The sequence below is a fragment of the Sciurus vulgaris genome (assembly GCF_902686455.1).
Source record: "Sciurus vulgaris genome assembly, chromosome: 3".
NCBI lineage: Eukaryota > Metazoa > Chordata > Mammalia > Rodentia > Sciuridae > Sciurus > Sciurus vulgaris.
Window position 1 is genome coordinate 166257085 of NC_136463.1, and position 13765 is coordinate 166270849.

At 35.0% G+C, this 13765-nt stretch overlaps 1 protein-coding gene and 1 long non-coding RNA gene across 8 annotated transcripts in view; one reads left to right on the forward strand and one right to left on the reverse strand.

Annotated features, from left to right (window-relative positions):
• Positions 1-13765, forward strand: part of SPAG16 (sperm associated antigen 16) — a 1132889-nt gene that overhangs the window by 823408 nt on the left and 295716 nt on the right. For 5 of the 6 annotated variants that reach the window (XM_079132512.1, XM_079132514.1, XM_079132515.1 and 2 more), the window contains one exon: positions 3320-3385. The exons of the other annotated variant lie outside the window; for it this stretch is intronic. In XM_079132512.1, the coding sequence (XP_078988638.1) occupies positions 3320-3385 (66 nt within the window). The remainder of the gene's footprint in view (positions 1-3319; positions 3386-13765) is intronic. 6 annotated transcript variants of the gene reach the window in all.
• Positions 1-13765, reverse strand: part of LOC306656931 — a 270014-nt gene that overhangs the window by 151963 nt on the left and 104286 nt on the right. The window contains exon 5 of one of the 2 annotated variants that reach the window (XR_013762673.1): positions 4980-5045. The exons of the other annotated variant lie outside the window; for it this stretch is intronic. This is a non-coding gene — a long non-coding RNA (uncharacterized lncRNA). The remainder of the gene's footprint in view (positions 1-4979; positions 5046-13765) is intronic. 2 annotated transcript variants of the gene reach the window in all.

The window sequence follows — 13765 nt, forward strand, 5'->3', positions numbered from 1 at the left end:
CTTTTTTGCTGAGTACATGTGCATGTTATGTTTTCCCCATCCTTTCACCTTTAGTCTATGGGTATCTTTTTCTATGAGGTGAGTCTCTTGTAGGCAACATATTGTTGGATCTTTCTTTTTAATCCAATCTGCCAGTCTATGTCTTTTGATTGATGAATTCAGGCCATTAACATTCAGGGTTATTATTGAGATATGATTTGTATTCCCAGTCATTTGGTTCATTTATTTTATTTTATTTATTTATTTATTTATTTGACAAGACTTGGTTCCTCCTTTATTTGACAATTCCTTTAAGATAATTCCTCCTTTACTGATTTGCTTCTTTGTTTTTCATCTCTTCCTCATGGAATATTTTGCTGAGAATGTTCGGTAATGCTGGCTTTCTTTTTGTAAATTCTTTTAGCTTTTATTTATCATGGAAGGATTTTATTTCATCGTCAAATTTGAAGGTAAGTTTTGCCGGGTATAAGATTCTTGGTTTGCATCCATTTTCTTTCAGGGCTTGAAAAATGTTCCAGGCCCTTCTAGCTTTTAGGGTCTGGATTGAAAAATCTGCTGATATGCGTATTGGTTTCCCCCTGAATGTAATTTGGTTCTTTTCTCTCACAGCCTTTCAAATTCTGTCTTTATTTTGTATGTTAGGTATTTTCATTATAATGTGTCTTGGTGTGGGTCTGTTGTAATTTTGTGTATTTGGAGTCCTATAAGCCTCTTGAACTTGATTTTCCATTTCATTCTTCAGATTTGGGAAATTTTCTGATATTATTTCATTGAATAGATTGTTCATTCCTTTGGTTTGTTTCTCTAGGCCTTCCTCAATCCCAATAATTCTTAAATTTGGCCTTTTTATGATATCCCATAGTTCTTGTAGATTCTGTTCATGATTTCTTACCATCTTCTCTGTGTGTTCAACTTTGTTTTCAAGGTTATATATTTTTTCTTCAATGTCTGAGGTTCTGTCTTCCAGGTGTTCTATCCTATTGGATATGCTTTCTATGGAGTTTTTAACTTGGTTTATTGTTTCCTTTATTTCACGGATTTCTGTTTGCTTTTTTTCAATATCTCTAACTCTTTATTGAAATGATATTTTGCTTCCTGTGTTTGCTCTTTTAACTGTCGATTGGTGTGATCATTCAATGCCTGCATTTGCTCTTTCATCTCATCATTGAGTGCCTGCATTTGCTCTTTCATCTCATCGTTTGCTTCCCTGATCATTTTAATTATGTACATTCTGAACTCCTTTTCTGTCATTTCTTCTGCAATGCTGTCTTTGGGTTTTATTGATGTAACATCTAGATTTGTTTGGGGCATTTTCTTCCCTTGTTTTCTCATATTGTTCAGGTATCAGTGGACCGCTGAGATATTGCAGATTTCCTCTATTAACTTATAATGTCCCCGAAGATTTCTAGTATATCCCCTCTTAGCCTTCAGTGGGATGATGTCTTGGAGGAAGTTGATAGTGCGATGCTCCACAAGGAAGCTGCCTCTGTAGGTGTGGTGGCCATCAGGTGGGGTATATTCCCTATTAGTGGGCAGAGATGCCTCCATTTGTTGACCAATGGTCATCCAAAGGGGAACTAGGCTGCAGGCTGAGGCAAGGCCTGTTTGGGCCTGTGTCTCTGGTTTTACCGTCCTTGTGGGAAAACCTCACCCCGCAGGGAAGACTCACCTGATGGGGAGTTCTCGCTGGTCAGTTCCCCTCCTGGAGGTTCCACTCAATCTACAGCTACTGCCTGGGCTAGTCTGCCTTCTTCTGCAATGTTCCCAGGGGCCCAGACCTACCTCCTGGGCCTGGGAGCCTCACCCTTTGCAGATGAGTCTCCTTAGGCTGCTTCTCCTCAGAGAATCTGCCCGCAGTCTTAGAACTTTCACTCCACCCCTAAGAATGTCTCTGTGCGGTTCTTCCAAGAAGCCTCCTAGGTCCTGGGACCCTGCTCTGCACCTAATCGCCTGGCTATGTGGCCCCTCCTCTGAGCAGACACCTGGAGGCCTGTACAATCTCTCCAAGTCCCAGTGACCCGCCACATGCCTCTTCCTCCAGACAGCTGCCCGGTGTTCCAGTGTGGTCAGTAGGAGTCCAAGCAACTCCCTGGGTGCCTCCTCCTCCTGCCTACCACCCGTAGCCCTGGGCAGCCACTCCAAGTCCAAGTGACCCGCCCCATTCCTCCTCCTCCTCTGGGCAGTCCCCCCGGTGTTCAGGAGCAGTTGCTTTGAGTCCAAACAACTCACCACTCGCCTCCTCCTCTGAGCAGCCTACCTGGAGCTCTGATGCAGTCACTGCGAGTCCAAGCGACCTGCTGCGCTCCTCCTCCTCCTCCTCCTCCAGGCACCGCCCCAGTGTTCAGGAGCGGTCTCTCTTGAGTCCAAACAGCTCTCCGCGCAGCTCCTCCTCTGGCAACCGCCTGTAGCTCTGGTGCAGTTGCTCCGAGTCCACTCTTTATGCCTTTTTACCAAAGTCTATCTCCCCCCCCCACTAATATAAGGTCCAAGAAGATAAGTTCTGTTTCATCTGTTGACACAGCTGATGAACCTAGAGTTGTGCCTCATGTATTAATTTCTCAAAATTCATTGTTGAGTGAAATCTGAATTTCAAGACTATCTAAACAATAGTCCAGACATAACTTACCCTGGTTCTGTTAAAAAAATTTGGGTTATTTCCCTAATATAAGAATACCCTTGAAACATTTATGTCAAAATGAAGGCCCCACATGCAGAACTCCATTCTAATGTGGGGTCAATTGTTCCTGAAAACATTTAAACTGAATTTCGAAAGGTTTCATAGTTAAATTTAATTTGGGTGTGGGGAGAGGATAATCTGATACAGAGTAATGGTTTTCACAAAACAAATGCTCATTTTGTATTTAAAAATATCACTATGTATGTTTTGTAACATTTTTATACACGGAATGATATTAATGCTGAACTTACAAAGTTCTGGAATTAAATTGTGGTCCTATAATTTTAAAAGGGGTTAAAAAACCCAGCCCCTACCCTAGCAGTGGTAGAAATGCTTTTCTGGAAATGAGTTGCATGATGGAACCAAGTGAGGGTTCACTAATGGCTCATGGTATAAAAGCAGGAATGGAATTTCAGAGTAGATACCAACACCCTGACAGCCCATCAACCCTGGCTAATTTTGAATGGTTCTAAAGGGCAAAACTAATATTTTCTAATTAATTAATAATATTAATGAATATATCTTTGGTATATATTAATTTTATTATGGGACAACAAAAACCTTTAAAACTTAAATACAAATATCTTTCATTTTCACAAATGAAATGTAATTTATTTGACTTGATCCCTCCTATCTTTCTAGGGTAGATGCGAACATTCACTTTACGGCCACATGCATTCCATCAATGATGCCACCTTCACGCCTACAGTGAGTTCATTTCTCCCAAAATATTCTCATTATTCTTTGTATGTGTGAATTTATTTTTATGAAACAATTTTCCAAGGTAAACAGTAACTTTATAGGTTGAAGAGGAGAACGAATGTAGGAATTAGTTGTAAACATCATTAAAATGTGTACCTGGTAGAGGATTGCTGAGCTTCAGATCTTACATGTTCATATGCACATGCACACACTAGGCCGTGGAAGGAATTTTGTCATATTCAGTTTCACTTTAAACACATTTTAAGAGCCCTTTGTCCAGTCTGAGCACCAAGAAAAGTAAATGGAAGAGAGGCTGAATTAAATTTTAATGCAGAATCATAAAGTAACTGAGGAGCTTAGAAGGAAACCTGAAGAATAAAGAACAGTTAAAGAAATAGGGGCTTCCTTCACTCTGCAACATATAAATTGATAACAAAAGTATTTTATCTGCAACTTGAGGCATTCAGATATAAGGCTGATTTTGCCAACTGTGAAAACTGAAACATTGCTTTGAGTTGCTAAGCTAATTGAGGACATCTGTAAAAGGGTTCAGATAATAATCATGTAAGAATGATTTAAGTTTGTACCTTCTCCATTGAAAGCAATTTGACTAGATGGATGGCCTCCCCTGTCCCTGAAAACTCTGATTTAATTATATCTAACATCTTAATTTGTTACTAAGTTCCCAGTAGAATGAGAACCCTGATTCCATATTCCTCTTCTTTTCCAATTAGCTGAAAAAGAAATCTGATAGATTACTAACATCTAACTTCAAAATGACAGTGTAGTCAAAGTTCTGTTACTATCATGCTATTATTATTCTTTGAGAAAGAAGAAATATGCTCACTAAAAATTGTATGTTGATTGCTCAGCTGAAATTGTTCTGGTGTCCTGTCATCCTCAGTCCCAAGAATTTTAACGATGGGCTCAACCACAATTATACTTCAATAGATTTGTCTTTGTTAGAAATATTCCATTTAATTGACTGGAGTGAGCCAATTAGTTCTAAAATATTATATTATGAACTGGTTCTAGATACCAAGTAAAATTTTATTTCTAGCAGCATATAGAGACACCACGGACCCATATGATACAGGGTATTTATGATAACACTCTATCGAGTAGTTATAGCGCCTTATGCTCTAGGAAAATTAAATGGAAACAGAAATGAAGTAAACTAACATTTTGTAAATCAGGCATTTTATTTTGGTAAGTGATACCATAGGTGAAAAAGACACACCATTTGATTTTCTAAATAGTGAATGAATAAATATGAAAATAACCAAATTAGACTTGGCAACCAAGGGAGACACACATTAATCATACATATTTCGAAAGGTGAGATGATGATATGAGGTCCAAATGTTCAATGTCAAAATGACTAACCTGTTTTTGTTTTTGCACACTTTGTTCAAGTCAAAAGGACTCTAACAACAGTTTTAATTCAACATCCGAAAGCCTTATTAAAAGTTTCTGTTAAAGTATCTCTTCTTTGCTATGTATATTTAAAAAAAATGGTGTTTTGTTATGATGACTGACATTCCTAAGTGAATGTTTTGGTCACCTGTATTGTTTTGGAAATTTGTCGTATGTCACATACCTGCTACGGAATGTCAGGAGGTTGGGAAGCAGCAGTGACTGCACAGCACAAAGACTTTCTGGGTCTCTGGAAAACATGGCATTGTGACATAGTTCACATTCAAATAATCTATCAAAGTAGCAGTGACAAATGTGTTATATGGTGCATAGAGAGAGATTTTAATTAGTCAGTATTAGACTTGCTAATTGTTTGATGCCCCTAGAGAGAGGCATTTATGTTACATGACTAGCTAAAATTGCATTTAGCTATTTACATGGACACAATTTTAGGAAAATTCTACAATTTAGATTTGTAAGCAGAAATCACAAATGCAGAATTCAGTGTTACCCATCTAACAATCAAGATTCACAAAACCATATATACAATATGCAAAATTTCCATTAAGTCCCTGAAAAATCTACATAAGTTGAATTTTATTTCTGCTTTATAATGTTAGAACTCTGATGTTTTCATTTCCGATGTCGCTATTGAAAGTAGGTATTTATTTTGAACCTATTTTTTAAAGTCATCTGTAATGAAATATTGAGAAACTCTGAAAGTATTTTTCCTTTACTAAATCCTTCTTACAAAGCAAAACCAAAAATCAGAATGAGTGCTAACAGTAATTGCTGGAAAGTATTAATAGGGGCAATTTAATATATAGAAAGGTTAAAAAAAACCACAGAATATACAGATGTGTATATGTCCTGTATACATAGCAGGAAAATAACAACATCCCTATTGGAGGAGCCTCCTCTGACTCATTTTCCAAGAAGTTGACCTGTTATCACTGGGATGGTGATTCTATCAGGCCTTCCAGAGACTCTTGTTGGACTTCCTCCTATTTTCCATGTTATTTTTATTTGGCGTTTATTACCACCATGAAATTAGTCATGTAAACAGTTGATGATTTTAGATATACCAGTATATCTTATTATTTCTTTGCCTACAATTGACTATTTTCCCTCCTTCCTTCAAGGTTTCATTTTCTTCTTGCTAAAAGATATTTTCTGGCAGTTCTTTCAGGGAAAGGGTATAGCTAATAAACTTTCTTGGTGTTTTTATACCTGAAAATGTCATTATTTTCTTTTCTTTCTGATATTTCATGTCCTTCTGGCACTATTGTTGCAGATGGGACTCTACTCCCAATCAAGTAGTTGATCCTTTGTAGATGATCTCTTTGATCTTTCTCTGATATACTGTAGTAGCTTTGATATCTTTCTTATATTCAATTTTTCTATGCTATGTCAGCATGTGGATTTTTCTTTTTTGTCTTTCCCAGGACCTGATGTCCTCATTTTCTCAGTATGAATAGCCTTGATTTTCTACAATTCTGGAAAATTTTCAGTCATTATTTTTTAAAATATTGTTTTCTTAGCAATTCCTTCTAGTCTCTCCTTTCAAAGCTTATTTTGCATGTTTACTGAAACTTATTCAATTTCCCATGGACCTATACTTTTTCTATACTTCCTATGCTTTAGTTCTCCTTATTGCATTCTGATTAATTTCTCCAGATCTGTTTTATGATTCATTAAATCTTTCTGACCTAGGGTCAGCCAAACTTTTAAAGTTTGTATTGAATTTCTGTATTTAAATTACTATATTTCTCCTATTATTTCTGTTGGACTTTTTTTCCCCAATTTTCCTGTCCTTGTTTCATTATGTCTTATTTGATTTCTGGTTTTATATTCCTTTTTTTTTTTTTACTTTTTAATTCATTATTTCTATGAGTTCTCAGTGGCAGTTATTTATGCATTATCTTATTTCATGTTTCCCAAACATTTGCTAATATCATTTTCTCTTTATCCATTGCAGTGCAAATATAGAGTCCAGCCCACTGATACTGCTCTTGATTTCCACATTCTTATATCCAGTGGCTTGTTCCATTTTCATTCAACTTTACTTTTCATCATCACTTAAAAGCCCTCTTCTCTCTTGAGGCCCGAGAAGGAAAATATCCACAATCCTTCCTTCTCAACCTCTCTGAACCTTCTCTACCTGGTAGCTCAATATTACACTATATGAAGACTCAATCTTTTTTTTTAATGTGTGTTCTTTTTAGATATACATGACAGTAGAGTGTATTTTGACACATTATACATACATGGAGTATAATTTATTATAATTAGGATCTCATTCGTACGGTAAACCATGTTCTCTAGCAGATTCTCTTCTGAATTCCTCTCATTCACCCTGTGGCATTTAATTTCATCTATGGGCTGATTTACTTTGAAGTAAATCTCATTCTGACCCCTAGATTCACTACGAGCTATTTTGTATCTCAGTGCAAATATCTATGAGACCACTCATTAAAAAACAATAAAACAAAACAAAAAGCTTGCTTTTCTTTCATCACAGCTGATTCCCCTCCCCGTTGTATCAGTTTAGAAAATGCCAACCTGTGCCATTCCGATGTAGCAGCAGGAGAATGAGTCACAGTCAGCAAACCTCTTGGGTCTTTCTGTTTACTGTTTTTCAGAAATTTCTCTATAATAAAATTCAATGAAAATAAATGAGAAAAGGATATTTTCAGTTTTGTTTGACTTAATATCTCCAGCATCTAACAGTTTATTTTCCACATTTAATATTCTAACAAGGCAATGAACAGATAAATGAATGCAGAGTTCTGAACAAACGTAAGCATGAGGCTTTCATTACAGCATTATATCATGGCATCTTATTTGTTTCAATTTTATTGGTCTTCCAAAATTTTGTAGATGCTGAGCTAATATGCATTTAATTACCAGGATGGATTAGTGATTCCTTATAAGTCTTCTGTGACATGGTAGTATCCCAAGCCTTTGAATCATGGAATAATTACCCAATTTCACTTATGTTTCTTCCTCCTCAAACCTTTCAGATTCTGACTTTGCCATTCAAAGAATATATTACCAGTCTGTGAACATATTGTTTATGTTTATCAGTAACATAAACATAAAGCTGCAGTACATATTTTGCACCTTAGCAAAAAAAAAAACTAGAAGTCTAAAATTGTTCCAAATGAACTTTGTAACTGTATTAAACTTGATATAAATCCTACTAAAAGCTGGATATGTTTCAGTAGAAGTAATTTTGTCCCTTTCATATCAAGGTATGTCACACAATTATTAGGCAGTTTACAGTTTTAAATTTTATCTGAGATAGGTTAATTGCTTTTCCAAAGTTGCTAGTTTGTGGACATAAATATATTAATTCACATTAACTTTGTAAAAATCATTCATAAACAAATATCTGTAATTACCTGCCTTAAAAAACTATGGATGCTCCACTTTAACAAAGGAAAAAGAACTGCTTATTTCTGATTTTTTTTTTTAACTCTCGTTATTCAACTCAAACAGAAAGTCCTTAGTTTCAATTTCTAGCCATTTTATATACAGAAATGAGAACAATATTTAGGTCATGCAGTCATTGATCCTCTGAAGGACAAATGATGTCAGGCAGTATTTATACACTACAAAAATTTCAATTTTGTTTACTTCTTCAGCAATCTAACTTGATGTCAGCTACCATTTAGCTGAGCCAATATTATTGATATTTGATGTCAGTTCTTATTCATTACTGCACCTAGATGATGCATAAGTCAAAACTTTTAGATGTGTGTCGAAAAACACTAAAGCAGGTTCTGTCCATCTAGGGAAACTGGAAACAAGCACAGAATAGAAAATTTAAGGATATGTAAAATTCCATTTTTATTCTCTATAAGATTTGAATTATTTCAATGCTCCTATATATACAAAAATTAATTTTATGTCTTTAAAGCTTATCCCATACTGTATAATTTTTTGCACTAAATCTTTTTTGAAATAACTTCCTCACCCTAATAATTTGTAAAGAGAATGATTTCTGGTAGAAATGGGACACTTTGAGAAAGATAAAGCAAAAGCAAAGGGTTTATATAACCAGATATTAAAAGTTTAATTAGAGAATTATAAAAGAAATGCAATAAATTCATGGAAGTCATCTCTTATTTCTACTTTACTTTTTTATTATAGAAATATAATTCTGTAAGTGACTAAGAAATAGCACTATATCATCCCCCAGTTTTAAACTCCAGTAGCTCCTAGAGTCAGAGGTGAATGCATACATTAGTTTTTCCTGATGGGCACTTGAAGACCGGAAATGATTATATCATATTTCTCAGTACTTTAACTGTAAAGTTAATAATTTGTTATAAATTTTCTATTTATACATCCTTTGGATGACTTAAGATATTTTAAAACATTTGAAATAAGTTTAGTAATGAAGTTTTTACTTAGTAACCATTTATTAAGTACCCACTATGTCCTGGACACTGCTCTAAAAATTGAGGACTAAGCAATGAAGAATATCAAGTTCAGTCTTCATTGGCCTTATATTCTGGTAAGAACGAGAGGCAATAAGTTAGTAAACAAGTGAATAAATGTATGAATGCTTTCAAGAATAAGTACTACCTATCAAGAATAAATCAAGCTAAAGCACAATAAGAAGTTCAGTAGATTAGACAAAGGGGAACAAAAGAAAGGGAGGGATAGGAATAGGAAAGACAGTAGAATAATCTTAACATAATCTTCCTGTGTACACATATGAAATTACCTAAGTGAACCATTGTGCCTACCCACAAAAATGGGGTCCTAATTAGAATAAGACATACCTATGCTTGTATAATTTTATACAAATGGATTCTACCGTCACATACAACTAGGAAGAACCAATAAAATAAAATTTTAAAAAACAGACAAAATCAGAGTAAAAATGGGTAATGAGGTGAGAATCGGAGCTTACAATGGAGTAGTCAGGTAGAGACTCTGAAAAAATGATATTTAAGTAAACACGCAAAGTCCTGAAGGAACAAAACTTGGCAGAGGCAATAGCAAATGCTAGATTCCTGATGCAGCGGCAAGACCAGGACACATGGAGTAGGCTAGGTTTAGATTAAGCAGGAGGATTATCTTGCACCTGATAGATAAACAATTGTTAACTCAGTTGTTCTTTTTGGTGAAACATGATATAGTTGAGGCCATTTTAGAATAATCCCATAGCATTATCTATGTGGTTTCCAAAATGCCCATTTATACAAAGATCCATGAGTTTGAAAAGTATAATAGTTTCTTTTGTGTATTACCTTGATCCCTTGATCTGTCTTGTTTTAACCCCATAGATCTTGGCATAATTCTTGTTACAGAAACTAATCAACATTTATATTTATTGATTAGGAAACACCAGAAAAGCAGTACAAGTCAGAACTCAATGGATATTTAAGAGGACAAAGTTAAGACATTGTTTACTGCGACATGATTAACTTTGTTTTCTACTATGGATTTTAAATTTTATTTTAAAATTTAATACATTTTAGAATATGTATATGATTGTTTTGAGTCTATAACAGCCAAAATTGTCCAAAATGCATTTATTATTTTTATAAGAAATAACATCACTGCTCAGAATATTTGGCCATTTAGGCAAATGGTCTTCAAGCCCAAAGAAGTCTCAGACAGGTTTCACATGCAAAACATTTTCTTTTTTCTTTTTTTTTAATTTTTTTTATTTTTATTGTAAACAAATGGGATACATGTTGTTTCTGTTTGTACATGGAGTAACAGCATACCATTTGCATATTCATACATTTACATAAAGTAATGATGTTTGATTCATTCTGTTATTTTTTTCCTTCCCCCCACCCCTCCCACCTCTCTTTTCCCTCTATACAGTCCCTCCTTCCTCCATTCTTGCCCCCCTCCCACCTCCCATTACGTGTCATCATCCACTTATCAGCGAGATCATTCGCCTTTTGGATTTTTGAGATTGGCTTATCTCACTTAAGATAATATTTTCAATTTCATCCATTTGCCGGCAAATGCCATAATTTTATTATTCTTTATAGCTGAGTAATATCCCATTGTATATATATACCACAGTTTCTTTATCCATTCATCAATTGAAGGGCATCTAGGTTGGTTCCATAGTCTGGCTATTGTGAATTGAGCAGCTATGAACATTGATGTGGCTCTATCTCTGTAGTATGCTGATTTTAAGTCCTTTGAGTATAGGCCAAGGAGTGGGATAGCTGGGTCAAATGGTAGGTCCATTCCAAGTTTTCTAAGGAATCTCCACACTGCTTTCCAGAGTGGCTGCACTAATTTGCAGCCCCACCAGCAATGTATGAGTGTACCTTTTTCCCCACATCCTCTCCAACACCTATTGTTGCTTGTATTCTTGATAATCGCCATTCTAATTGGGGTGAGATAGACTCTTGGTGTAGTTTTGATTTGCATTTCTCTTATTACTAAAGATGGTGAACATTTTTTCATATGTTTGTTGATTGCTTGTAGATCTTCTATGAAGTGTCTATTCATATCCTTAGCCCATTTGTTGATTGGGTTATTTGTATTCTTGGTGTAGAGTTTTTTGAGTTCTTTATAGATTTTGGAGATTAGTACTCTATCTGAAGTATGAGTGGCAAAGATATTCTCCCACTCTGTAGGCTCTCTCTTCCCATTGCTGATAGTTTCCTTTGCTGAGAGAAAGCTATTTAGTTTGAATCTATCCCAGTTATTGATTCTTGCTTTTATTTTTTGTGCTATGGGAGTCCTGTTAAGGAAGTCTAATCCTAAGCCAACAAGGTGAAGATTTGGACCTACTTTTTCTTCTATAAGATGCAGGGTCTCTGGTCTGATTTCAAGGTCCTTGATCCATTGTGAGTTGAGTTTTGTGCAGGGTGAGAGATAGGGGTTTAATTTCATTCTGTTGCATATGGATTTCCAGTTTTCTCAGCACCATTTGTTGAAGAGGCTATCTTTTCTCCATTGCATATTTTTGGCACCTTTGTCTAGTATGAGAAAATTGTATTTATTTGGGTTTGTGTCTGTGTCCTCTATTCTGTACCATTGATCTACCTGTCTATTTTGGTGCCAATACCAACATGCAAAACATTTTCTAACTAGTAACAAAACAGCAGTATGAAATTATACATTTATTTCTCATTAGGATTAATCGATTTGTCTTAACTTGCATAAGATTTGAAACAGTGAGAAAACTACATATATAATATACAGCTTGAGTTTTTTAAGATTGTTTTACATGTAAAGTCTAATGTATCATCTATTGTTCCTGAATCACATAATTAGAGCAAAAAGAATTGTCACACCAATTTACTCATAAGCATAATTACAAGAAAACTTGATTATCTCCTTTAATGTAATTTTCCCCACTTAATTGTGTGTTCTCCAATGAATGTGACCCTGTGAATCCACACTTTAATAAGTAACTGCTAGTTAGCATGCTACTCTACAGGCAGAGCAGGAGAGTCTGCCCTTCTCCTGGAAGAGATTTAATTTGTTTAACCAGAGTGACCCTGCAGGGAAACGTAAAAGTTACATCTCTTGGCAGAATGGGCTGGAATTTCCATGGCAGCTTTCACCATAGTCCTGGTCTCCTGGTCATCAGGTGCTCCACCTTTCACCCACCCCATTTCAAAGGCTGCATCCAAAACCTCAACGACTTTTCATGCCACTGTATCTACATCTGCATTCAGAGACCTACATTTATTATATTTTCCCTAAAATATTAAATATCCACATCCATACTCATATCTCTCTTTTTAGGAATTGGCAAATACTCCTTGAGTTACTGCTTGGTGGTAGTGAAGCACAAGGAATTTTGTTTTCTGACTTAAATACCTGATTGAGTCTAGATCTTATTTTACACCTGAGATGGAAAGAATTTGGACCACAAAGAATTTTAGAGAAAGTCTATTTCTTTTTTGATGGGGCTTTATATCAGAATTAGCAAAAAGTATTCAAAAATTTCTCTTCTTAGGCTGATGGATTATTTTCTTAAAAATAGTTTACAGCTTACCAAGTGAAATAAAAACATGAAAGAAACCAAGTCATTAAATTATGGGTTGCTTCTCTGTCACATTGTGTTTTGTACCCCTAAAATGGTAAAACAAACTTTCATGTATTGTTGAGATTATAACTTCACTTTCTCCAAAGAGTTTTTCCATGGATGCAATTCCCTGTCTTCAAAGAAATATGATTTTCTCCCTAGTTAAAAAAAAAAAAAATGTGAAATTTCTAAAAAGTTAGGAGTAGCGAGCAGGAGAACAACCTAGTAGGTCTTATGAATAGTTTCTAGAAAGGCTATGAATTTTGGTTAAACATATAGTTTTATCCTCTAATCTATTCTTATGAATTTAACTATAGTTTTTTGGATTTTTTTACCCAAGTACTTCAATATGGCAGTTGCCAGAAATATCCTATTATCATGAATATGAACCTTAGGACTATCAGCATTTTGGGAACACAAATCTATCCATATTATCATCAGTATCTATACAGTGCAATTATTCTGAATTTGTGTCTCTGTACTTACGTACATATTAAAAGAAAATAAATCCATTGCGGTTTATCCCAGCAAAGTTTTTGCAGTGATGGTATATTAATCAATAATAATTGGCCACTTTACAAGAGACTTTTGCCAAGTAATGTAAAACCTCCGGTCGCCATCAAAATGAATAAAACAGATCTAAGAGAATTTGTGGGGATCTACATGTAATATCATCTGCCACAATCAAAGAGTAAAAGGATATTTCTATTAAGAATAATAATTAACACTCTGCTACACTCTTTGCTAGATAATTTGATGTATTTCTCCATGAAGTGTAAAAGTACCTATTTTATAAAGCTATACCTAAGCACTTACATGATTATTCTGAAATTACTGTCAGTATGGTATTATACATTTTCCATAGGAAGCTCTCTGTAAATGTTTGTGGAATTAGGGGAATTAAAAAATTGCATCTGATTCATAGATTCATCTGGAATTTTGCA